Below are 25512 nucleotides of genomic sequence, written 5' to 3'. Positions count from 1 at the left end.
TTTTTGTTAAATATATTCCTGGTACCATTTATAATCCTAGAGAAGGGAATGGCAACCCACTCCACTATTCTTGCTTGGATACTCCCATGGACAGAGGAGCCTGGTGGGCTACAGGCCATGGGGTTGCAAAGAGTCAGACATGACTGAACAACTAACACACTGTAGTAGCAACAAAGATAGAAAGTATTTTTAAACTTATATACTCTGCTTGTTGAGTGTGTATAGAAAAACAACTGATGGTTGTGGTTATATTGGTGGCTGGATCCCATAACCCATCTTCAGGTGCTTGTGTGGTGTGTGGAGCTCAGCAAACAGAAAAAGAAAGTCCTGTGAAAGCAAACAGTGTCCAGGAGTCTCTCTGGGGAACCTGCAGCTTTGGGTCTGATGGGTTCCTGGCCCACCAGTCATGGAACAAGGCACTGAGAAGGGGACGCCATAAGGTTCCTGGCCCTGAAGAAGTGTTTCTTTTCGTACAGATGAAGCAAGAGTTCAAAGGTTTTCAAGGCATGTGTGTGATGAGCTGCATGTGCCTGTACCAACTGTCTGTCTCCTCTCCGGCTGCGGGAGGTTCCCTGAGGGAAAGCGCAGGAACGCGTCCTGTGCCCGGCTTCGGTCACAGTGAATGTGTATGATCGACCTGCACTGCCAGGGGCGGGAAGAACGCTGCCTTTCCTCAATTTTGGTTTGATTTCAAATGTTATTGCAAAACTAAAGAGAAAAGGCAAGCTCCTCCTTGCTCCATCTCTTGCTCCATGTTGCCCCATCCTTACTTTTTTCTTTTTCTCATCTTGGCATATCTCAGAAGCATCAAGACTTTTATACTGTAGATTTTTCAAGTATGTAAGCTCCTCGTATTGTATAAATGAACGCTTCATCTTCCAGGAAGCAGGTGGGTGACAGGTGGAACAAGGTAGTACTTCTTGTCTGCACTGAGATGCAAAACAGAGGCCGCCATCGCCAGCCCCACGAGGAGGGGTATGTGTGTGTGTGTGTCTGTGTGTGTATCTGTGTGTGTGTGTGAGAGAGAGAGAGAGAGACCAACCCACCATGCACGGGCTCCATATGACGGGCTGGGAACCCTCTGGAAGGGTCCCTGAGCTGCTCACCACTGGTCACTAGCACCCTGGGCATGTTTGTGATGGGAGCCCTGAAACATGTGCCGAGCACAGGGGCTGCCAAGGGTAAGCTCATGGTCCAAGCCCAGGAGAAAGGCCTGGGATTTGGAATCTTCAGTGTCTGTGGTTGACTTTGAACCAAAATCTAAAGAGGATGCCTCAGCTTTTCTCTTGAGCACAGGAAGGTGAGAGAAGAAAAACTGAAAGGCCAGGCTGTGGGCCTGAAGCTCTGCTGCCCTGAGCATTGGAATCAAGACATTGAAACACCAACCACCCCCAGTTCTGCCTTCTCCTCTTTCCTCTCTGCAGCCCACTTGCTTCATAAAGAAACCAATTTGAGTATTAAAAGAGGAATTCTCAAAGGCAGGACCTTCTCAGACCCCTGCCTGTCATCCCTGCCTGGAGTGTGTCCCCCTAAGCTGCAGGCTTCAGGTCCCCCCATGGCCTCTCCTGCCAACTTGATTTAAACTGTGAAGCCTCCACCCACTGACTCTTGGACTCTCTTGCCTTGCTCTTTGTCCAGGGCTCTCTGTCTTCAGCATGCTGCGTGTATGGATGGCTCATTTTGTACATCTCTCCCTACTTCTGAGATATGCCAAGATGTGTGGCCCCTCAGGGCAGGAGCATTTTCTGTCCACTTTGTTTCTGATGTATTGTTGTTGTTCAGTTGCTAAGTTGTGTGCGACTCTTTGTGACCCCATGGACTGCAGCAAACCAGGCTTCCCTGTCCTTCAGTATCTCCTAGAGTTTGCCCAAATTCTTATCCATTGAGTTGATGATACCATCAACCATCTCATCCTCTGTCGTCCCCTTCTCCTCCTGCCTTCAATCTTTCTCAGCATCAGGGTCTTTTCAAATGACTCAGTTCTTCTCATCAGGTGGCCAAAGTATTGGAGTTTCAGCTTCAACATCAGTCCTTCCAACGAACATTCAGGATTGATTTCCTTTAGGATGGACTGGTTGGATCTCCTTGCAGTCCAAGGGACTCTCAAGAGTCTTCTCCAACACCACAGTTCAAAAGCATCAATTCTTCAGCGCTCAGCTTTCTTTATAGTCCAACTCTCACATCCATACATGACCACTGGAAAAACCATAGCTTTGACTAGTGGACCTTTGTCAGCAAAGTGATGCCTCTGCTTTTTAATATGCTGTCTAGGTTTGTCATAGCTTTTCTTCCAAGGAACAAGCATCATTTAATTTTATTACTTCAGTCACTGTCTGCAGTGATTTTGGAGCCCAAGAAAATAAAATCTGTCATAATAGCCGTTCCTAGAATGTGTCTGGCCCATGTTAGGTGGCCAGTGTACATGCAGCAGAGGACCAAATACTACTAACAGTTCTGAAGAGTCTTTTGTTAAGACTCCGGAAGGGGCTGCAGCTCCCCGGCTCTCCCTATGGCCTTGTGGTGATCTGGGCCTACGCAGGACTGGGGCTGAGCCCGTCCACACTGAGCCTCGGGGGCCTGCGAGCCGGTGGTGGGTCCAAGATGGTGACCTTCCCTCCAGCCGCAGTGAGAAGACAGTGCAGTCTGCGGTCCTCCGGGCGCTTTGGTGTGGCCCTGTAGTGGCTGAGGCTGACTGTAAGGGCAGCAGCGGAGGCTCTGTACCCAGAGGCCTATGGCCCGTAGCCCCCTCAGCCTGCCCAAGTCCTGCCTGCCCTGGCCTCTGTGCCTCTGTGGGCTGAGCCTGCTGTGTCCTCGGGCCCTGTCTTACAGGAGCTCATGCCCTTGGCCACCGAGGCAGGCCTTGTGGCAGATGCTGTGAAGGCCTAGCGTCTGGCCAGGGCTGCTTCCCTCTTGCCAACAGCTCAGCTCTGAGCAAGGGCCGCCCCTCCAAGTTGCTTCATGCTACCTCTGACCGTGCCTGCTCTCAGGGTTGTGTGGGAATGAGACAGAGCCTTCCCACCCCCACGTGCAGGGCCCCAGGCTCCCCTCTGCTCAGAAGGCTTTGTGCCTTCAGTCATGCCAGGACACCTTCTTAACTTCCCTGCTGCTCTGAGCAGGCTGGGCTGCCCATGGTGGGCAGGACTGGTGGGCAGGACCAGCTTTATCTGTCGGGCAGGAGGTGGGGGCATCAGCATCTCTGCTGGGCAGGTCTCACAGACTTGGGTCCGCAGGCAGCCGCTCGTTGCCTGTGTGGGTGGAGAGGCATACCACGCTCTTAAATTTACGCAGTATGTTAATCATGTTCTCACAAATGCATTGAGACATTTCTTGCCGTGAGTGATAAATGATCTGCAACCACTGGGTTCCTCTGAGCTGTTCTGATGAAGGAATGAACAGTCAAGCCAGGCCTCGGTGTGGCCTCTGACAGAAGGCAAGGGCGGCCTTTGTGCACCCGCCTCTGCTATCGGCGTGGGGCTGGGCTGTGTGGCAGCCTGTGCCGTGGGAGGGGAGTGCAGCCGAGCCTGGCTGGGTGGAGCAGCCACCCACCCCCCCCACCGCCAGGTATGGCCCTGGCCCTGGGCAGACACCTTAGGGTCTGCCTACGTCCACTCTGAAATCACATGAGAGCGTGAAGGCGAGAAGGGACTTCCCGTGGGCACAACAGCACACAGCTGGCTGGTTCTCCAGCATGTGGAGCACGTTTGGAGCAAAGCCAAGTCCCCCTGGAAGCCCCCCATTTCCGTCTTGTAGTGATGGTGCCAAATAACATCAAAAGATGAAATGTCTTGATCAGATTACCGCCTAAGGTCTTTGTGTCCACAGAGCTCACCATTGTGTATGTCGCCTGTCGTGTGATGTGGACAAGCTGCGAGGACACATCATGTCCTGCACAGCCAGGCTCTTAAACGTGCTGATGCCTCGTCACTCCTGACCCCTCCAGGGCCTGGGACCTGCTCTAACAGTGGTCTCCCTTCTGGTCTTCGGAGCTGGATTCCTAAGGCAACTGATTATTTTTTAACCTGGATATTTATAAATACCTTATTTTTCCCTTGCTGTTGTTGTTTAGTCACTAAGTTGTGTTCAACTGTTTGCAACCTCATGGACTGCAGCACATTAGGCCTCCCTGTCCCTCACCATCTCCTGGAGTTTGCTCAAACTCATGTCCATTGAGTCGGTGATGCCATCCAACCATCTCATCCTCTGTTGTGCCCTTCTCCTCCTGCCTTCAATCTTTCCCAGCATTAGGGTCTTTTCTAATGAGTCAGTTCTTCCCATCAGGTGGCCAAAGTATTGGAGCTTCAGCTTCAACATCAGTCCTTCTAAAGAATATTCAGGACTGATCTCCTTTAGGATTGACTGGTTTGATCTTGCAGTCCAAGGGACTCTTGGGAGTCTTCTCCAGCACCATCAATTCTTTGGCGTTCAGCCTTGTTTATGATCCAGCTCTTTTTTGGTAGCATTGAAACAATGATGTTTTCTAAAGCATTTAAAATAAGGTGGTGTTAGTGAAGGCTAAAATAAGGGCCTGAAAGAAGCCATCTGCCTCTCATTCCTGAGAAGGGACAGAGCCAATGAAAGCCTCTGCTTTCCTTCCTGTTGCCCAGATACCCAGACACCCTTTCATACGAGGCTGGAGATTTCATATGTAGCTGGAGATTCCAGCACAAAGCCCCTCCCTCTAAAGCAGGCTCTGGTGAGTCACCTTCCCGCAGGATCCTGGGTGGAACGTGGGGACATATGACTGGCTGAGCATCCCTGGATTGAGGCCACAACAGACCTGGGGTTGTTGGGGAGTTTCAGGCAGCTAGCCCCTCATCTCCTAGGGGAGCGCTGGGGCACACACCACCAAACAGACCCTCTAGGGGCTTGGTCATATGCTCATGTGGTAACCACTGTCCAGAATATGACTAGGAGCTTCTCAGAGTCAGTCTGCTGGTTGCTTGTTTTCCCCGAGAGTGGACAAATGAACAATTCTCCAAACTGGATAAATGCAACACAAGTCTGGACCCTCCCAGCCTAATGGTCAACAATCCACCTTCCCTTTTCCTTCTGCACTAAACAGAGAATTGTCAGGGCCCCTCACCTCTCCAGTTTGGGTGGTGGTTAAGAGAAGAGGGCTGGCCCCCTCTTACCAGCCTCACGACATCTAGGAGCTGATTTGCCTCTTAGTTTTTCTCACTTGTCAAGTGGCAGTAATGACTGTTTCCTACTTCTCACGGTTCCTGTGAGCAGTAATCAAGTTGCCTGGCAGGCATGGCTCTGGGTCTACAGCTAGATAAGTGGTCATGTTATCAGGAGCAGCGTGAGTGGTGGGTATATGCTGGGCTCCAGAGGACAGTTTACCCCTCTGCCACCTCTGGGACCCAGACGCGTTACTGAACTTCACTGGGCTTTAGCTCCCTGTCTGCAAAGTGGCAATGACATAAGGCCAGCCTCATAGGGTTGATGTGAGTGTCTGGTGGGTGGAAAGGGGTGCAGCCCGGTGCTCAGGAGGAAGGAGCCGGTCCTCACTGTGAAGGGGTGACAGTGACTGTGAGTCAGGATAGAGTGTCCCCTAGAATCAAAGGGGCCCTGAGCCAGTGCCCACAGAGATGCAGGAGGGAGAGGGGGTGTCACACAGGGTTCTACTTCTCTGGTATCACTTCTGTCGGATGCAATTTAGAGCCAATGTGTGCAGGTGTCAGACCGGCCGGTGTCCTCACTGTACTCTCTGACCTGTGTTCCTGCTGGAGAGCTGGGCTCCTTATTGGCCGTTTTCTGTGCTTAAAAGCATTTGCCTTTTCTAGGACAGCATCCAGGCTCCTGAAACACTTGTTTGCCTCAGTCAGCGGTCCGTGAGAATTTTTTCATAGAGGGTTCTCCATTAAGAGATAAGAAGCTCCTTATGTACCACGAGTTCTATCCTCTTCAGGTTCCTGGGGAATGTGGGAGGGTGGATTTGATGACCCGGTGTGTGAGCCAGGCCTGAGTGCAGAGCCTGCTCCCCACATGCCTGGTGGGGCTGCTCTCCAGTGTAACAGGTGCCCTGCTCCCCCGGGGTGAGTAGAGTCTCATCTCTGACCTTGGCCGCACCCACCTTGACCTTCTACCTCACCTTTTCATACTTGTCAGAAGAGCTTGGGCTTTCCTTGGGAACTGCACATTACAGAGCACCCCTGCCCCTACAGAGGTGCGCGGGAAGAAAAGTCCATGCCTGGAGCCCAGTGTTTGCGCTGCAAACCTGGGGTTGTCCTCACTCCATCTGCCTGGGGACATGTTGTGCACTTGTCTTTAGTTGCAAGCTTTCATGACCTTCAGGATAAGGGATGTTTCACTCCCCAGAGGCACAGAGCCTGCTTCAGGACCTGGTGTATCATGGTATCCCGTAAGTTCTTGGAGAAACAAGTGTCCAAACATGAAGAAGGAAACAACCATCAAAATAAAAGAGAGAAAGAAACAGCCAGGATCCAAAGGAAGCTTTTAATAAGAAAAAGAGAAGAAGGAGCTTAAATTTTAACCTACAATAAAAGTGAAACCCGAGAACCTCCCAGCTCTAGTGTGATAAAGTGACAACTTCGTTACAGATGAAATTTGTAGACTAGGAGACAGGGATTTTCTGGTTAAATACATTAGTAACATGTGCCTTTTCAGGTAATTCTAAATCTGAATGTCCATGTTGGAAGGAAAGTGTGTGTGTGATGACCTCCATGGCGATGTTAAGCGCTTTGACTTGAAACTGCTTATGAGCAAAGAAATTATAAGTCCCACCTCAGACCCAGGCAGGATACAGGCTAACCCGCTGCCGAGATCTCAAAACACGGCAGCTCAATCAGGATAAAGTTTCCTTTTTTTCACGTGACATCCAGGCCCTGCACCCCGATGTGAGGACCTTGTCCTTTCCTCCTTTGCTTGGAGTGTCATCTTTGTGGAAAAAGCTGCAACCCCCTCTACACCCCCAGGGAGGGAGGTGCTGGTTAAGTGTTGGGAGGCGAGGGACTAGAAATGGAATTTCCTCGTAAATGTCATTGCAAAACACAGCTCAGCCCAGAACTGGCTCAAGTCCCTCTCACTTGCCTTCATTGACTGGAATCTTGGCGTGTGGCCAGGGCTCCCCTAGAGCAGGGCTGGGAGGTGAAGTTCTTAAGTGGTAAGCTTGGTGCCAGTTGAAACTTGAAATATTCTTCCTGACAGGAGGAGCAGGTGGACTTGGGGGACAATTGGCCATCACTGCTGCCTTCTGAGACCTTGAGACACTTGACTGGTTTGAGGCTGGGTGCTCTCCCCCTGGGGCCCACCCGCTGTCCAGGGAACTCACCAGGGTGTGTCTCTCCCAGGAGGCAGGCCCTGTGTCTCCAGCTCCTAGCCCTTGCTTGGCCTGGCTCCTCTTTGAGTGACCACGGGAATTTCCAGTCATCTGGGCCCGGCCAGTGGTAACAAGGTTTAGAGCTGTGTCAACTCTTGACCTCCCATCCTGGGAGAAGTCCTTCCAGCCCAAGGCCCTTAAGCCAACTGTAGTCCGAAGATTGTCTTGGTGGCCCACAGGGCCAGCCATTTGGTAGGTGTTTTGAGCATGTGATCTGAACCAGGCCAGGGTCAGGGATGTAGCCTCGAATGTAGAAGCAGGTGGTGCCTGTCCTGGGGGCCCCCACACTGGTAACACGTGCCCCCTGGGGAGCAGCGAGGAGGGAGAACCTGCGAGTCCTTGGAGTCTGAAGACTGAATGAGTTCTTTGTCCACACTCTTCACTCTGTCTTTCCGGGGGTTAGACAGTGAGACCTGGGTGTGGGAAGGTCTCTCAGGGGCCTTATGGGCAGCTGAGTGCAAGCAGTGTGTCTGCAAAGCTCACCTATATGTCGATCCCAGTGAAGACAGAGCTGGGGCTGCCGTGCCTGTGTGACATCCCACAGCTCCTCCACGTCCGAGTCCTGAGCCGTGAGCCCGACGTCATCTGTCTTCATTATCACGGATGCCCCACAGGGTGGCTGTGTTAATCAGTGTAGGCACCCCAGTTGTGTGTCCCTCTCACTCCCCTTTCATCTTGTTTCCCGGGTGTCTTGAGCCTGTGGAGTGGAACTTGGCAGCAGTGTTCAACTCAGCCGTTCCTCCGAGGGGTGCTTAGAGGGACAGGCCACAGAGACCCTGCGGGCTTCCTCAGGTTGGGCCCGGGGCTGGTCTCTGGGGTCCTCTGGCTACCGCTGTGACATCTGCAGAGTCTTTTCCTGGCCCTGCGTCCACCTGCCAGGACCTCATTATGGACTCATTTGTTCATCTCATCAAGCATGAGAGGGTGAGAGGCTGGAGGTGCGAGACCCACCAGCTCCAAGCATTGCCAGGGGAGAGGCTCAGGTTCCCACAGCAGCTGCCCCCTAGCACCATCTGACTTTTTTTCTTCACCCCCAGGAGTGCACCTCCCCCTCCCCACCACAAAGCTCAAGGTGGCCCCTCCTCTCAGTTCTACAGGAGATGCTGGTCTTGGCAGTCTGAGGGGTGGGAGGGGATTAGTGAGGTGGGTGTCTCCCTGTCTCCCAATCCTGCTCCCCTCGTCTGCCTCCTCTTGCCACCTCCCGGTCCACTGACAGGACCAAACAGCAGAGTGGCCACCTCAGCAGGTGTGGCTGGAGCTGGTAAGGTTGTGTGCTTGCTCCCGGCCCAGCACTCGGACCTCCAGATGGGCGTGACTGCCTGAGGCTGTGGCAGGAGCCCGAGCCATCTGGTAGGCCTGCTCCTGCCTCTGCTCCAGAGGCATCTGGCCTCTGTCTTTCCCTCGCTCAGAGGCTGGGACCCATGGGAACTGGCCACTGCAGAGAAGCAGGAGAGAAATTCAGGTGCCCTGGCCTTCACAAACCAGACAGGGGGTTAGTTGGCAGTTGCCCCAGGGGTAAGGTGTGGGGCTCAGTGGACCCATGTTACCAAAGAGCAGGGGGCCCAAGAGTGGCTCAAGGCCAGATGGCAGATCAGAAGGGCAGTGGGCTGGATGACCGTTGACAGGAGGACAGGGGAGTCCCATGACCTAAAAAGGACCTGCCTCAGGCTCTTTTGGATGAGGCCACCATGACCTCCAGAAGCCAGGGGCCATGGCAGGCAAGATGGAGAGTGGCGGGGCGGCCAGGACCCCTCATTAGCACTCTCAGCCCTAGGGGTGCCTTTCCCCCCGGTTGGCCTGGAGCCTGTGCCCCCAGGCCCTGCAGTGGTGATGTAGGAGGGTGTGAAACAGTCCAGCAAGTCTGTCCTTTCAGCTTGAAACCCCCCAGACACACGTTCTGAGTCACCGTCCTGTGCAATGGTGGTGGCCGGGAATGCAGCAGGGTGGGTGGCACCCAGGGGATGATCAGTCAGCAACATGGTAGCGGGCAAAGCATTCTGGAGCCAGAGCTCGGGTAGGGGCCCTATCCCTCTCAGAATCTGCATGAAGGTCTCCCAGCTCCTCCTCAGCATCCTTCCAGCTCAGTGCGTGGCAGCCCTCAGGGAGGCCTGGGGCATATCTGGGGACCCTCTGCAGACCCCATCCAGCAGGGCATGGCCCATATTTCTGGGATTTGTCTAGTTAGGCTGTTGTGCCAAGTGCTGTGCGTACCTGGTAGGCTGTGAGTACCCTGTATTCCTCAGAGGTATCCCCGCTCCTGGGCTCTGAGACTTGGGGGCCCTGCAGGTCAGGCACTGGCCAGGCAGCTGCTGAGTAACGCATGTTCTGTTTCCAGGGCCCTCCCCCACCACCTGCCGGCAAAGCCCTGCTCAACCTCGAGGGGACAGAGCCTGGGGAACTCAGGTGTGGCGAAGGGGACGCTGTCGTCCTGCAGCGCCGGAGTGACGAGCTCTGGTACCATGGCCTCCTGCCTGCTGGCTTCGTCCAGAGCGTGCGGCCGCTGCCCCCGGCCCCGCCCCAGGGCAAAGCGCTCTATGATTTCGAGATGAAGGACAGAGACCAGGACAAAGACTGTCTGAGCTTCAGCAAGGTAAGGTGGGTTCGAATGCAGCCATCCCCCGACCACAGCCCCAGCCAGGAGCCTGGGTGAGCATGTGAATCCTGGCCCTGCCACGACGGGGACAGCAGTGGTTTCTTCTTACTGAGGGTCTGCCAGGTGGAAGAGGGGGCACCCAGCCCAACTGATAGGTGCTCTCTGGTAGTGGGGGGAGGACCCCTGTTACCCAGGTCATGAGTGTGCAGGGCTTATGGGCCCTTGGAGGGAGCTTGCTGGGGAGACCTTGGCAGAGACCCCTATCAGATCCTGGAGTGGGAGCTGGGCCCAGAAACCAGCATGGCCTGGCCCTTCTTGGAGGGTCTGGGGGTGGATGCATGTGTTTGGGCCATGTGAGGCTCCACTGAGACCTCGGGACCCAGTCAGTGGCAAACCAGCCATATTTCCTGCGTGCTTGTCCTGGGGACAACCTGGAATGTGAAGTCAAGTGGGCTTTAGGAAGCATCACTACGAACAAAGTTAGTGGAGGTGATGGAATTCCAGTTGAGCTATTTCAAATCCTAAAAGATAATGCTGTGAAAGTGCTGCACTCAATATGCCAGCAAATTTGGAAAACTCAGCAGTGGCCACAGGACTGGAAAAGGTCAGTTTTCATTCCAATCCCAAAGAAAGGCAATGCCAAAGAATGTTCAAACTACTGCACAATTGTACTCATCTCACATGCTATTAAAGTAATGCTCAAAATTCTCCAAGCCAAGCTTCAACAGTACATGAACCATGAACTTCCAGATGTTCAAGCTGGATTTAGAAAAGGCAGAGAAACCAGAGATCAAATTGCCAACATCTGTTGGATCATCAAAAAACAAGAGTTCCAGAAAAACATTTATTTCTGCTTTATTGACTATGCCAAAGCCTTTGACTGTGGGGATCACCACAAACTGTGGAAAATTCTGAAAGAGATGGGAATACCAGACCACCTGACCTGCCTCCTGAGAAATCCATATGCAGGTCAAGAAGCAACAATTAGAAGCGGACATGGAACAACAGACTGGTTCCAAATTGGGAAAGGAGTACGTCAAGGCTGTATATTGTCACCCTGCTTATTTAACTTCTATGCAGAGTGCATCATGTGAAATGGCCAGCTGGATGAAGCACAAGCTGGAATCAAGACTGCCAGGAGAAATATCAATAACCTCAGATATGCAGATGATACCACCCTTATGGCAGAAAGCAAAGAGGAACTGAAGAGCCTCTTGATGAAAGTGAAAGAGGAGAGTGGATAAGTTGGCTTAAAACTCAACACTCAGAAATCTAAGATCATGGCATCCAGTCCCATCACTTCATGGCAAATAGATGCAGAGACAATGGAAACAGTGAGAGACTTTATTTTGGGGGGTCCAAAATCACTGCAGATGGTGACTGCAGCCATGAAATTAAAAGACACTCCTTGGAAGGAAAGTTATGACCATCCTAGACAGCGAAGTAAAAAGCAGAGACATTAATTTGTCAACAAACGTCCATCTAGTCAAAGCTATGGTGTTTCCAGTAGTCATGTGTGGATGTGAGAGCCAGACTATCAAGAAAGCTGAGCACCAAAGAATTGATGCTTTTAAACTGTGGTGTTGGAGAAGACTCTTGAGAGTCCCTTGGACTGCAAGGAGATCCAACCACTCCATCCTAAAGAAGATCAGTTCTGGGTGTTCTTTGGAAGGACTGATGTTGAAGCTGAAGCTCCAATACTTTGGCCACCTGATGGGAAGAACTGACTCATTAAAAAAGACCCTAATGCTGGGAAAGATTGAAGGCAGGAGGAGAAGGGGACAACAGAGGATGAGATGGTTGGATGGCATCACTGACTCAGTGGACATGAGCTTGAGCAAGCTTTGGGAGTTAGTGATGGACAGGGAAGCCTGGTGTGCTGCAGTCCATAGGGTCGCAAAGAGTTGGACATGACTAAGTGACTGAACTGAACTGAACTGTCCTGGGGACCAAGTGAGACATGGAGGGGCCTGGCTTCCAGCCTCCCAGACTTGAGGGTGCAGTGTCAATGTGCAGAGGTAGCAGAGTCAGGGCTTGTGAACATCCCTGCTTCCTGGCTTCTTCACTTCATCCCAGTCCAGAGCTGGGAGGGCCAGAGCACCTGGACCTTGGAAACATCATCAATTTGTTGTTGATCTTCACAACTGCCTGCCAGGGTCCCTGGAAGCCTGTCTTCCTGATGTTGAAGCTGTTGCAGGAAGGAGGCCTCTTCCAGGGCCTGAGAGTGGGCTCTTGTCTAACGCTCAGAAATGAATTGTCCAAGGTGATACATGTGCTGAAAAAGCACAAGACTTAACTGGGAAGGGCACTCAGGCAGAGAACAGCAGGACCGCAGGAGAGCCACTCTCCATGTGGCTCGCAGTCTCTGGTTTTAAGGTAATGGGGTTAGTTACCGGCTTGTTTCTGGCCAGTTATCTTGCTTGGCCTATGTTTGGTCTGACTCAGGGTCCTTGCTGGTGGCGTGTGCCTGTCTCAGCCAAGGTGGATTCCAGCACCAGGGTTCCTGGGAGGTTGCAGAGCTTATTATGAGCTGATATCTTCTCCCAAATTCTTCCAGCTGGTGGTAACTTCTTGGTTCCAAGCTGCCTGTTGGTATCACCTATTGTAAGGTAACTAACGCAAGTGGTTACTATCATGCCCGGCCAGAGTGGACAGGTTCCGCCTGTGGAGGGGGTTTCCGGTCAGTGGGTGTCTAGCAAAGCCACAGCTCTAAGAGGCTGCACAGACCTGCCCCTCTCCTGTGTCCTGTCCTGTGTCTCTTCCCCCAGTCTCTCCCTGCATGCAGTTGTAAACACAGAGCTAGGTTCCAGCTCACTGTGAGCCTCTGCTCTGCTCAGACCTGAGCTTAGCTGTGGTGCTGAGCACTGTGCAAGGATATGAGTACCCTGTGCTCCACTTTGAGCAAAATTGGCCTGTTCTGTGCAGGTCATTCCATTGTTCAGCCCAAAGGTGAATGATCTCTTTTCATTCACGTTTAACTCTCTCCACTTCCCTTCCATCAGAGTGTTCATTATGATTGTCACCCGGCCCTGCAGCTTCCCTGAACACAGCATTAGGCATCCCCCTCTGAGGTTGGAGCATGGGCTGCCAAGTGAGGTCAGGCAGCAGACCCCCTGGTGCCTACTCCCCTCATGCCCAGCTCCCCTGTCCAGCCTGCCCTGAGACCCCTGGGCCCTGGTGCTCTGTGCTGTAAGGATCAAGAGAGCTGCCCCTCGGGGGTTGGATTGAGCCCTTGTTAGGACATAGACCCATCACGGCTGACAGGGTCGGAGTGGGCCCTCCTCACAACCTTCGTGGAGGAGGCTCCCTGAGTGGACAGCTCCAGTGTGGGAGCCGCCAGCGTCTCCTCCCCATGAGAGAAGGGAGAGGCCTCCCTGTCCTCCTCCTCCATCACACGCTCCGTGTGCCAGCCTCTGCCTGGTACCCTCACCTCCGGGGGGAAGTCCAGAGCCTACTGGACAAAGGACAGAGGGGCACCTGGCTGCTAACCAACAAAACGTGCCGAGCCAAGCCCCGCTGGGAGCTGGGCTGTACCAACAAGCCTGACGTCGGCTGGGGAGACAGGGCAGGAATCCAGGGGACAGTTCCTGAGAGTGACAGGCAGTGTGGGTCGCCCAGGAGGTGTGCGGAGTATCTGGTCGAGGCAGTGGGTAACGTGTGTGGTATTTCAAAAGAGGCATTAAAGCGTCTCGTGGAGAAGGTGCGAACTCAGGTCCCTGAGCCTCGCCTTGTGGTGTTGCTGCTGCCACTTTGCATCACGAGGGCCCTGGCACCTGGACTGTGCCATTGAGACAGGTGGTCCCCGGTCTTCCCGGGACTTTGAGCCCGGATTAGGGAGCAGAGGTGTGGGAGCTGGTGGGCCATGCATCCCTCGGGCTGCTCTTCCAGGACTTTCTTTCTCTTCAGTCCATGGACTGACGAGAGTTGGAGATGGCAGGGCATGCTTCCTGGTGAAGACCTTGCTGTGGCCCCGCTGTGTTCCCCACCGTGTTCACATAGGTGTGTCACCAGCACCCACTCCACACCCCTTAAGTTAGGGCACAGCCTGCTTGCCTGAGCACCTGCCCGTTCTCCTGTCTCCCCTCCAGCCGCCACTCTCTCTGCCCCCATCCCTGCCACCCTGCGTGACAGCCTGAACTTCCCTCCACTGGCCTGGAATACTGGTTCTAACAGCCTCCCTCTCACCACCTTGAGTGACCACGTGGCTCTGACCAGCTTGGTTTTGTCTCCAGGGAGTGTTTTGCTGTTTGGATATGTTCCTTTCTGGACTCAGCAAGGAAAGAAGGAGTGTGTAAAATCCACAGATGGTGCTAACTTCCCTCTAAAAAACATCACTGTGGTGGGATGGATGAGGTTTTAAAAGGCATGAGGCATGTGCATCAAAGCAAGATTCTTACCTTCGATGTCAGCTGTTGAACAGTCTTGTTAAAATTACATTAATTAAAGTCATTCTAAAGCCAAAGTCTTTGTTTCATTGAAGAAGAGAATGCATAATTACTTCTTATAGGTAGAGCAGCTATAAAAAGCACAGTTACTCCAACGAGCTGGGCATGTGTGGATAAGACTCAAGGTGACGGCAGAGCATCATCCCGCTCTGCCAGCCCATTCCTCCGGACTGGCACCCGTGTGACAGTGCCCTCCATGTGACAGGGTGGGGCTGGGCTGGTTGCTCTGAGCCGGCCAAGCCCATTTAAAGCCCCACTGTTGTCCTGACTCCGGCAGATGCCCCTCCTGCTGGCAGCTCCGCCAAACCTTCCCTACGGTCTTCCTTCCTTCCTGTTTACTGGTCCTTCCTCAATGAGGGGATTTTCTGCTTTGTGAATTGGCCCAGCATTAATCCCAAAGCAAGTTCTGATTGGGGATAGAAACCAAATGTATTCAGAGTTTCAGCTCCTGAGTGAGATGGGATTCAAATTGTGACACCTTCACTTTTATCTCTTACTTTGGGTCATTTAGGGCTTCCCTGGTAGCCTAGATGGGCTTGCAGTACAGGCTACCCAGGTTCAATCCCTGGGTCCAGAAGATCCCCTCGAGGAGGGAATGGCAATCTACTCCAGTATTCTTTCCTGGAGAATTTCAGGGACAGACCATGGAGTCACAAAGAGTTGGACACGACTGAGCAACTAACACTTTTACTTTCGCTTGAATCATTTACTTCACCTCTGACTATAAAATGGAGTTAATAGGATTCAATGAACAAAAGCATTGTGGGAGCCAGCCTCAAAACAGGCACCAATCGGGGGCTTACCTCCACGCCTGCGGCTTCCTGCCCTTTCTGCCTTTGCCCAGGACACTCCATGAGGCTGGGCCTCCTCCACAGACACACGCACCGGAGCTGAGTCCCCAGATGGGTCCCCTGTGCCCATCTCGTCCTGGTGTCTGCATCTGGGCAGGGTTGCGGGGGTGTGGAAGCCCTCAGCCCCCAGGTCAAGGTCACTGTGTCCATTGTGAGCAGCCTGGGCCCCCGTGTATCCTCTGTCCTGAGGGCAGTCATGACGCTCTCAAGATGTTTCTGAAGGGCCTTCCCTGGTCTCGGCCTCTCGTTGCCTCTTGGAGACCACGTGGCTGCAGGGAGAGGGGGCCGAGGAGCTGGGAGGCCCCTGGAAGGGCAGGTTCCCCATGTATGATCCACCCCACAACACATTTAGGAAATGGTCCAACCCCCAGGGCTGGTCTTCTTGGAGCTGCTGTGGGAACTCTCTGAGTGTGGGCCAGGCCCTCAGTGTGTGAGATGTCCCTTTGACAGGGTGTTAGGGACAGTGTACTCAGCCAGCCACCCTGTGGTGTCCAGGACTTCAGTGCAGGCAGAGACTTCAGTGCAGGCAGAGACTCCAGTCTCCTGGCAGGTCGGGGGGAAAAGCCTCAGGCCTGGGCTTCCTAACAGATTCATCTATCTGCATCTTGGCTTTTCCCTGGCAGGAGTCATGTACAGACAGAAGTGTATGCATACATGCTTCATTGCTCAGTCGTATCCGACTCTTTGCCACCGTATGGACTGTAGCCCGCCAGGCTCCTCTGTCCATAGGATTCTCCAGGCAAGAATGCTGGAGTGGATTGCCATTTCCTCCTCCAGAGGATCTTCCAGACCCAGGAACTGAACCTGTGTCTCCTGCATTGCAGGAGGATTCTTTACCACTGAGCCACAGGGAAGCCCTACAAACACGGGAGAATTGGATGAATTAATTAGAAATGCAGTTAAAGCCCCTTGAGGTGGGGCCTGACTCCTTTGCCAGTGTGCTGCCTGCTGAGCCTGAGCAGGAAGGAGGGCCACTCGTCATATGACCAGTGTGTGTTCAAGGCCGCTCAGGACCACCCTGAGCTCTGCCTCTAGGCCCTGGCCCTCGATGTTGGTTGAGCTTGAAACAGGGAGGTAGCCTAGGGGATCCACTGACCCACGAGAGGAGTGCTTGCCGAGGAGCCTGGAAGGGAAGCAGAGTTGTGTGTCTGAAGGTGGAAAGATGTCACAGAGCAACTTTCGTCCAGAAAATCCTTGACGCGGCCAGGTTGGCCCAGACCTTGTCCTACTCTCCAGCCCTTCACTGGTGTCCTGGCATCAGGAAGAGGACACTTGTTGCTCCACCCTGGGCAGCACTGGGGCACCAGGCTCCGGCCAACCTGCCCACTGGCAGCGGTTTCCATCTAGTCTTGCTGGCCCTCACCCAGACCCCTTCACCCACTCTCCTCCTGCGTCTCTGGCAGCTCCCATCCTAAAAGAGCAGAGTTGAGCATGAGACAGAATAGGTACGGCCAGCAGATCCTGAGATGCCAACTCCCTGGCCCAGGCTGGAGAATCTGCAGCGTCAGTGGTGCTGCCCAGAGGTCCCTGCGTAGCCGCTCAGCTGACTTCGCGGAGGCCTCAGCGGCCCTGTGAGCAGTGCACTGTGCCCTGGACTCGGGCCTGCCCTGTCCAGCGCAGCTAGGGTTCCAGGGTGCATTTCTTCACATTCTCAAGAGGCTGCAGAGCAGATGCCTACCCCGGCCCTAGGCTGTGAAATATGACAGCAAATCTGAGGCCTGATGAGGACCCAGGCATCGTTTTCTGGGTTCTGTGTCGGTGGTGGGAGAAGGTGTGACTGTTGGCAGGACCCATAGAACTTGGTGCTGGCGGCTCTGTGGTGCCACTCGGCTCTCAGTGCTCCTCGTGGAGGCTGTGTCCCTGGTATGGGTTGGGTTGGAGCAGAGCAGAGTGGTGGGGAACTAGCCTCAGTGATATCAGGAAGCTGGTCACTTGCTCGTGCGCAGCCCAGCCAGTAGCCTTAGCATAGAGACCGCAGACTCCAGGACTAGGCCGCCTCAGGCCAAACAGCTAGTAGAGGGGGCTCACAGTCCCACCCATCAGCAGAAAACTGGGTTAGAGATTTACTTAGTGTGGCCTTGCCCTCCAGAGCAAGACGCGCTCTCCCCGCAGCCAATCCCTCCCATCAGGAAGCTTGCACAAGCCACTACTCTCTCTCCCCCACAACTCCTGGTAACCACTGATCCTTTGACAATCCTTTTGATGTTGCCATTGTTCTGGATTTGGGCCATTCTATTAATAATCGTGTGCAGTGGCATGTCACTGTTGTTTTAATTTGCATATCCCCGATGACACATGATGTGGAGTATCATTTCATGTGCCAGCCGTGTATCTTCTTTAGTGAGGTGTATGTTATAATGCTGACATCATAGAATGAGTTAGGAAGTAGTCCCTCTGCTTCTGTCTTCTGAAGGAAATTGTTAGAGAATTTGGCATAATTTCTTCCTTAAATGTTGGTAGAATCCACGAGTGAACCCATCTGGGTCTGGTGCTTTCTGTTTGGGAAGTTTATTAATTATTGATTCAATTTCTTTAACAGATATGGACTTATTCAGATTGTCTATTAGTATTTTTCTTGTGTGAATTTCAGCAGATTGTGTCTTTAAAGAAATTGGCCCGTTTTGTTTATTAAATCTGTGGGCATAGATTTGTTCATAATATTTCTTTATTATCTTTTTAATGCCCAAGGTGTCTGTGGTCATGTCCCCTCTTTCATTACTAATATTAGTGATTTGTGTTGTTTCTCATTTATAGCTATTGCAGCTTTCTTTTGAATAGTTTTAGTGTGGTATATCTTCCCTTATCTCATTATTTTTCATTTATGTGTATCTTTATATTTAAAGCGGGTTTCTTGTAGACAACATATGGTTGGGTCTTGTTAATTTTTAATCCACCACGGCATTCTCTTTCAATTTGTACATTTAGACTATTGCTATTAAAAGTGATTGTTGATATTGTTGGATTAATATTTACCACCTTTGTTTGTTTTCTATTTGCTGTCTTTGACTTTTGTTCCTATTTTGTTTTCTACTCTCTTTTGCCTTTTATAGTCTTAATTGAGCAATTTATATGATTGCATTTTCTTTCCTGTCTTAGCATATCAGTTGTACCTTTAAAACAATTTTTTTAATGGTTGCCCTAGAGATTGCAACACACATTTACAACTAATCCAAGTCCACTTTCAAATAACACTATACAGTGTGGGTACCATATAATAATAAAGTATTCCTAATTCCTTCCTCTTGTCCTTTGTGTCATTGCTGATATTCATTTAACATATATATCAATATATATAATATATATACTTAATCTGTGTGTGTATTAGTCACTCAGCCCACCAGTCTCTTCTGTCCACAGGATTCTCCAGGCAAGAATACTGGAGTGGGTTGCCATGCCCTTCTCCAATATACTAACATACTATGTAATATATACTTATGTATCCATAGATATACATATATGTGGTAGGTACATAGGTATACTTAATCAGATTCATTGTTGCTGTTATTATTGTGAGCTATTTTTTCTTTTACCTTCACTTATTCCTTCTCCAATGTTCTTACTTTATGTAGATTCAAAGGTTTTGACCTATGCAGCTTTTCTTCTAAGGAACTTCTTTTAACATTTTTTGCAAGGCAGGTCTCCTGGCAACAAATTCCCTCAATTTTTGTTTGTCTCAGAAAGTCTTTATTTCTCCCTCACTATGATGAAGGAGTTATTTTGCAGGGTATAGAACCCTCAGTTACTGTTGTGTCAAATATTTCTTTTGTTTACTTTTTTCTTTCTTCTCCTTTCTATATTCCCATTATGTGTATATGACACCTCTTGTAGCTATCCCACAATTTTTGGACATTCCGTTCTGTTATCGATCTTTGTTTATTTTTTTGTCTTTGTTCTCTTTGCTTTTCAGTTTGAGAGGTTTCTATCGAGACATCCGTAAGCTCAGAGACTGTTTCCTCAGCTATGTTAAATCTACTAATGAGCCTCTAAAAGTCATTATTTCTGTCGCAGTGGTTTGATCTCCAGCCTTTCTCTTTAGTTCTTTCTTGGACGTGCCGCCTGCCAGTTTGCGGCGCCTACCTGCTCTTGAATGGTGCCTACCTAATGCATTAGAGCCCTTAGCATATTAGTCATGGTTGTTTTAAATTCCCTGTTTGATAATTCCAACATTCCTTCCATATCTAAGTCTGGTTCTGATGCTTGCTCTTTGTCTTCAAACTGTTTTTGCCTTTTAGGACATTTAGTGATTTTTTTTCCTTTTTGACATTCAGACACAATGTAACGCATGAAAGGTGCTGCTGTGAATTGGCTTTTTAGTGGGGGAGGAGAGGTTCTGTTTTTAGGGTCCCATCTTCTGAATTGCTGCACGTCCGGACTGTGAGCTTCTCCACCTTCCCATCCTCCTTAGGCAGCACTGGGTGACTGGCGTTATATTGGTGGGCATACCATGATTTATCGAACTAACCCTCTTTGTACATTTGTCTCTAGTTTTTCTCTAGTTGAGCAAACACTGTAATGAACATGCTCAGAGCTGAATCTTCTTGTGTGTCTTTGATCTTCTTAAGAAAGAGGCTTTAGAAATGTTCTTTCAGGTCAGTGTGTATGTAGGGTCTCACATTTGATAGGACTTGACAAACTGCTGCCATAAGTTTATATCCCTGATAGCAGTTGTCAAGTGCCTGTAGACTTCACACTGACCACACTGGCTGGCTTGTGTTCATCCCTGCTCATCTGATAGATACCCAAAGAACAAAGGGGAGAGAAGGAATTTTCCTCTCTAAAGCTGTACTTTTTGAATGTTAGGTATTACATTTTAAAATGTATTTAACAGCAGTTTGCTTTTCTTCCTTTTTGTGAATTATGTGATTTGCCCTTGCCCCGTTTTCCTTTTAAGGTATTTATCTCTTTTTCCTGCTGTGTCTCTAAGTCCTCATGTAGCAAGAATATTCAGTCTTTCTTTCCAATTCTCTGCAAGTATTTTTCTAGAGTATTTGCCTTTTTGTCTTGTTCTTGCTGTTTTTAATGTAGAGAATTTCAATTTTCTCTAGCCAAGTCTTTGTTATTTACTTATTAAGACCATCCCCAGTTCAAGATTAAACATCTATTCATATTTTCTTCTTGGACCTTCAAGGTGTTTTTTTTTTTCTTTTCTCTAACAGTTAAATCATTAATACTTATGGAATTAATTTTGGCATATACAGTGAATTAGAGAATCAACTTTATTTTTTTAATGATCAGCCAATTTTAATCACATTTTCTAACTGATTATTGGTGGTAGATAGGGAAACCAATGATTTTTATGTATTTATTTTAAAATAAGCAGCCTTTCTCAAGTTCTTACTTATTCTAATTTTTAATTGATACTCTGTTTTTCTAGGTAGAAAATTGTATGGTCTTTTTTCTAATATTTGTACTTCCTATTTTTTTCTTTTATTTCTTTGGGTCTAATTTCTTGACCAGTCTCAAATAACAGCGTGGATATTGTTTTTTTTTTTTTTAACCAAAATTAATCTGGCATTTTTTTCTTTTTAATTTCACAAAATTAAATGTCTTTTTTTGTTGTTTGATTTATTTTGCTTTCGCAAAAGCACTGACTTAGAAGCCTGCGATTGTCTTTTCCTTTGCACCATCGGCAGGATCTCGGCGCCACCCTTTGGCTGAATCTGAGTGGAGTTCACTGTGGGCACAGGGCTCTCCTGGTCGCCCCTGAATGGTTCCTCTGTTCCTCTGGCCTCACCAGCCTGGGCCCCGACACTCGCTGCTGCCGGTCATCCCCTCACTCCTCATCCCGCCCCCCACCTTGTCGGCTGTCCCTGCGCCTGTGGGTGCACCAGGCAGGTCGTCCCCTTGCTCTTTGTCCTCTGCCACCCTCGACTATCCTATCAGCTTTGGGCACCTGTGTGGGCATTAGGTGGGGCCACCCTGTCTGGGCACCTGTCTCCCTGCTTCGGGACCCCCCTGTCTCTGCCTCTGTCCACCTTCTGCCTGTATCCTTGATACTGTCTGGCATGACAAGAATTCAACAGGCTTGTTCAGACTTCCACGACTCTAAGTAAATGAGTTGGATTGGGTCATATTTTGTGTTTTGATAGAGGCAGAAACACAGAAAGGATTAGTTGAATTTATATTTATTGAAAACAATCTTATCCATAAGTAATTATTAGGAACATGAATTTTAAAGTGCTCACTAGATTGTAAATTGCCATACACTTCCATCCGAGGGTCTTGGCCTCTAAAATCAATACCAGAGAGGAAAAGCGATCACGGGTGAAGATGGGGGGATGAACGGTTTTCATGTCAGATCTCCTAACGAGTCACCGCTTAGAGTCTTTCTTTAGCATCAGTGACACTGACTGATCTCTTGGTTCTGTTTCTGTGTCTGTTTTTGTGCATGTCCCTGGGCTTGTCTCCGTGGGCCACTTCCAGGATGAAGTCTTGACCGTAATCAGAAGAGTGGATGACAACTGGGCGGAGGGGAAGCTGAGAGACAAGATCGGGATATTCCCACTGCTATACGTGGAGGTGAGACCCCCACACTGCCCCGCCTCCCCCCCCCCCATGTACCTGGAGGTGAGGTCCCTCCCCAGCTCTGCCCCATGCTGTACCTGGAAGTGAGGCCCTGCCCCAGTCCTCCCGCTGCTGTACCTGGAGGTGAAACAGTGCACTAACCCCACCCCCTGCAGGTGGAGGTGAGGCCACGCCCCAGCCCCGCCCCCTGCAGGTAGAGGTGAGGCCAGACTCCCAGCCCTTTTCTTACCCTTTGTGGTTTGCTTCATCAGACCCCAGGGTGCCCTGGTTTTGGAACCCCTCTTCTGAAGAGAAGGAAGCTGCCCCATAGTCTTCTAAATTCAGGGGGAGTTGACCTGTGGGTCACTCCCTCATCTCACCATGTGGCAGGAGGCAGGGCTCCCCTGCGGACTTCTGCTTCTCTCTTTACAACTGAGCCTGAGCCCTATTTCTTTCTTCGTGACTCTCTGGATTTCCCCCAGAGGCACCTGCCCCCTTCCCCTGCTACACCCTGCCCCTGACTCTGCCAGCAACCGAATAGATGTTGAGGCTCCCGGACTCTGGGTTTGGGGCAGCTGGTCAGCGGCCAGTTCCTGGAGTGGAGCACACTTGGGGCTTCCTGCCTGTTCTCTGGGGCTGATGGCTGATGTGCCGTAGGTATCCAGTGAGTGTGTCACGGACAGTGGCCAAGTGGGGAGTGTCCACAACCTTTGACCTTTCAAGTCCTGGTTGCTGTGGGCTGTGTGTGTGTCTGCTGTTTGTCAGGCATGTCCATGTGTGCATCCCCAGCCTGACTCCACACTGCACCCGTGCACCCCTGAGTCATCCTGGGAAATCATTTCAGCCAGTGCTCATGGTGCCTGCACCCTGGACCCTTCTGAGGAGTCCTCGTCCTGCCTCTCACACATCCTGAGCATGAACACCAGGACTGCATCCCCTGCCCCCAAGCGACCGATGAGCCAGCAGAGGCTCAGAGCTGACTGTGATCGCAGGTGGACGTGTCTCGACTGGGCTCCCAGCACCCCCACTCAGAGCCCACAGTCCCCAGTTCAGGGTGCACTGCACATGAGTTCTGGGGTGTGGCTAGCTTTGCCTTTGTTGAGCCCTGTGGGCCAGTGGGCTCCGGGTCCTGCAGGATGAAGGCTGCTCTCTGGGGCAGGCAGTCAGGGCTCTCTGCACCTTGGCCTCCTCTGCTTTTCCAGCCACATCTCTGGCCCTTTCCCCCTATTTCCTAAATGTCCTGCCCCCTGCAGTTCTCACACTCACTCTGGATCAGCTGCCCAGGAAATTCTGAGACCCTCTCCAGCAGTAAAGCCACATGCATGTACATGCTCCTCTCTGGTACCTCGTGAGGGGCACTCGCGGGCACACACTCTGCCCTCTGGCTCCTGGTATGACCCCTGTCCTCACCTGTGCATTTGCTCCATTGCCTGGGGTGGTCTCCATCCTAGTGCTTCAGACCCAGAAACCACACAGTGCCATCCAGATGTGCAGAGCCAGACGCCCCTGATGTCTTTGGTCAGTGGAACCTCTTCCCAGGCAGACCCTCGAGGGGCCACTCAGAGACAGCCATGGGACATTCCTAGGAGCCTATCGTGACGCCCCCAACTGGAGCCCAGTGTTTCCTCGTTTTGTGCTCTGGGCCCCGGGAGGCCGATTGACTTGGCTCCTCACTGTCCTTGTGGGCAGTCACTGGAGGGATGAGGCCGCTGCGCCTCTGCCCAAGGGGCCAGCACTTCTTGGGAGCTTCCCCGGGGATGCCTGCCCTGTAGTGAGAAGAGCTGATCCCAGGAAGACCACTCTGTGGAGGGGGAGAAGTCTGGAAGCAGAGGTGAGCGGGGAGTGGGAGACTCTGAGGAGGCGCGAGGAGCCTAGGAGTGACCCTGGAGTCTTAGAGCCAAAACATATTAGGGCCGTTCTGGTGGACCAGGCTGAGGTGGGAGGTCTTTGAGTCCCCAGGGCCCTGAGGACTGGATGGGGTGGAGGTCAGATGGGGTGGAGGTCAGCCCCACCTGCGGTTGCAGCAGGAGCTCCATCACAGATAGGGTCGCCCATACTCCAGGGGTAGAGGGGCTGACCTGACTGCCCTCAGGGAGGAGGTGGCTGGAGAGGAGGGTCTCAGAAGGAACAAGAGATGAGGAGGGGGCACTGAAGGTCTGTGCCCAGCTGTCTTCATCTCAGCCTCTTCGCAGAAGGTTGTTTGTCAAGAAAGAGTGTTCAGGACGCAGTAGGAGGTGATATGGGGACTTCATCTGAGGTGTTGAGACCTGTGAGGGGCAGGGAACCAAGGGAAGACTTGGAGGCTGGGCAGCTCCTGGTCAGCCGAGCAGTGGTGGACATGCCAGAGGACAGGTGTGCAGCTGCGGGCACCACAGCCACAGAGCAGGTGCAGTGACTGGTGAGGGCGGCTTTCAAGGAGGAGAGGACATAGCCCAGAGGAGAGGGCTGTGGGTTGCAGGCTGCAGCCCAGGGCTGCACGTGGGTGTGAGAGGCTCCACGCAGGCATGAGGGGCTGGAGGGTGGAGGTCGGGGTGTCCAGAGTGGTGCTGCAGGAGTCCTGTCTCCCTCCCACTGACCCTCCATATCCATCAGAGCTGCCCGTGTCCATCCGTCCACGCAGCTGGATGGACACGTCCGTAGTGGCGTCTGTCGAGAGCCTGTGTCCTAAACCTGGAGCCATGTGTGCATCTGGTGGGCCTGTCCTCTGGCTCCTGCTCCCCCTTCTGCTGCCCCACACGCTGGGATCAGGATCCTCCCTGATCTCCCACGGCCGTGGGGTACCTGCAGATGCCTATATCTTGGATGAAGAGGTGGGGAAGCTGAGTGAGCCCCAGAAAGTGGGGGCAGCCTCATCCCGGGCAGGGGGTGTCCAGAGAGTTCTGACCTTGGGACCAGATCCAAGCCTCTGTCTGCTGGTGGTGCTGCAGGCCTCGGCTGATCCCTGAGGCTGATTGGTGCTATTTACGGATCCGGGAGAAGATGGAGGCAAAAACTGAAGTCTTGATTTAGCCAAATAGATGTAATGCCCAAAATGGTATGGTTGCTAATGGCAACTGCTTCCCGTGTGAGAGGCTTGGTCTTCGGCGCGATGATTGCTGTGGAAGTCGCTTGAGCCTCCACTAATTGCAATGTTGAACTTGGCCTTTCTTGCTCCTGGAGCACTATCGTCTCCTTGTCACTTTGCCTTATGAAGAGAGCATGTTATTCTGAGCGTCCATCAGCATCTGTGGTCTCAGAGCTGCCAACATCCCTGGAGACAAACAGCGTTGAAGCTGTCTATTCTGTTTCAAAGGTGCGGGCTGCCCCGCACACATGGGGTTTGCTGACCCAGTAACTGCTGGCTGTTTCTTCACCTTTGTCTCAGGCCCCAGGGCAGGCAGAGTGTTTCCAGGGAGGAGTCTGGGGAGGGTCCTTGGCTTCTAGTAGAAGGTCCACGCCCAGGCTCGGGAGAAACAGAAAGACACAGGAGCCCTGAGCCCCATCCAAACCTCAGTGCCTCCACAGACCCTAGGTGTATTTGGGATCCAGGTGGATAGACCTGCAGGGGTGTCCCTGGTTGGGGGGCACAGCTCCTGGAAAAGAAACCCTGCATATTGGGGATGCATGGCACTGGGAGGTGGGGTTCTGACTTCCTGCTCTCATTGGGGGGTTGGGGGTGGAGGTTTCTGACTTCCTGCTCCCATTGAGGAGTAGAGAGGTGAGGGGGCGGAGTTCTGACTTCTTGCTCCCATTGGGGGATGTTGGGGGGTACTGGAAGGCTGCTGTCCTGGACCAACT

The 25512-nt window shown here is 51.8% G+C and overlaps 1 protein-coding gene across 2 annotated transcripts in view; it reads left to right on the top strand.

Moving 5' to 3' along the window:
• The window catches only part of SH3RF3 (SH3 domain containing ring finger 3), a 159433-nt gene that overhangs the window by 70092 nt on the left and 63829 nt on the right, over nt 1-25512 (top strand). For both annotated transcript variants that reach the window (XM_018055296.1, XM_018055297.1), the window contains exons 2-3: nt 9678-9932; nt 21655-21750. In XM_018055296.1, the coding sequence (XP_017910785.1) occupies nt 9678-9932; nt 21655-21750 (351 nt within the window). The remainder of the gene's footprint in view (nt 1-9677; nt 9933-21654; nt 21751-25512) is intronic.

This window comes from Capra hircus, chromosome 11, assembly GCF_001704415.2.
Source record: "Capra hircus breed San Clemente chromosome 11, ASM170441v1, whole genome shotgun sequence".
Lineage (NCBI taxonomy): Eukaryota > Metazoa > Chordata > Mammalia > Artiodactyla > Bovidae > Capra > Capra hircus.
Note: the sequence above shows the minus strand (reverse complement) of the source record. Positions and strands in the feature narration are given on the sequence as shown.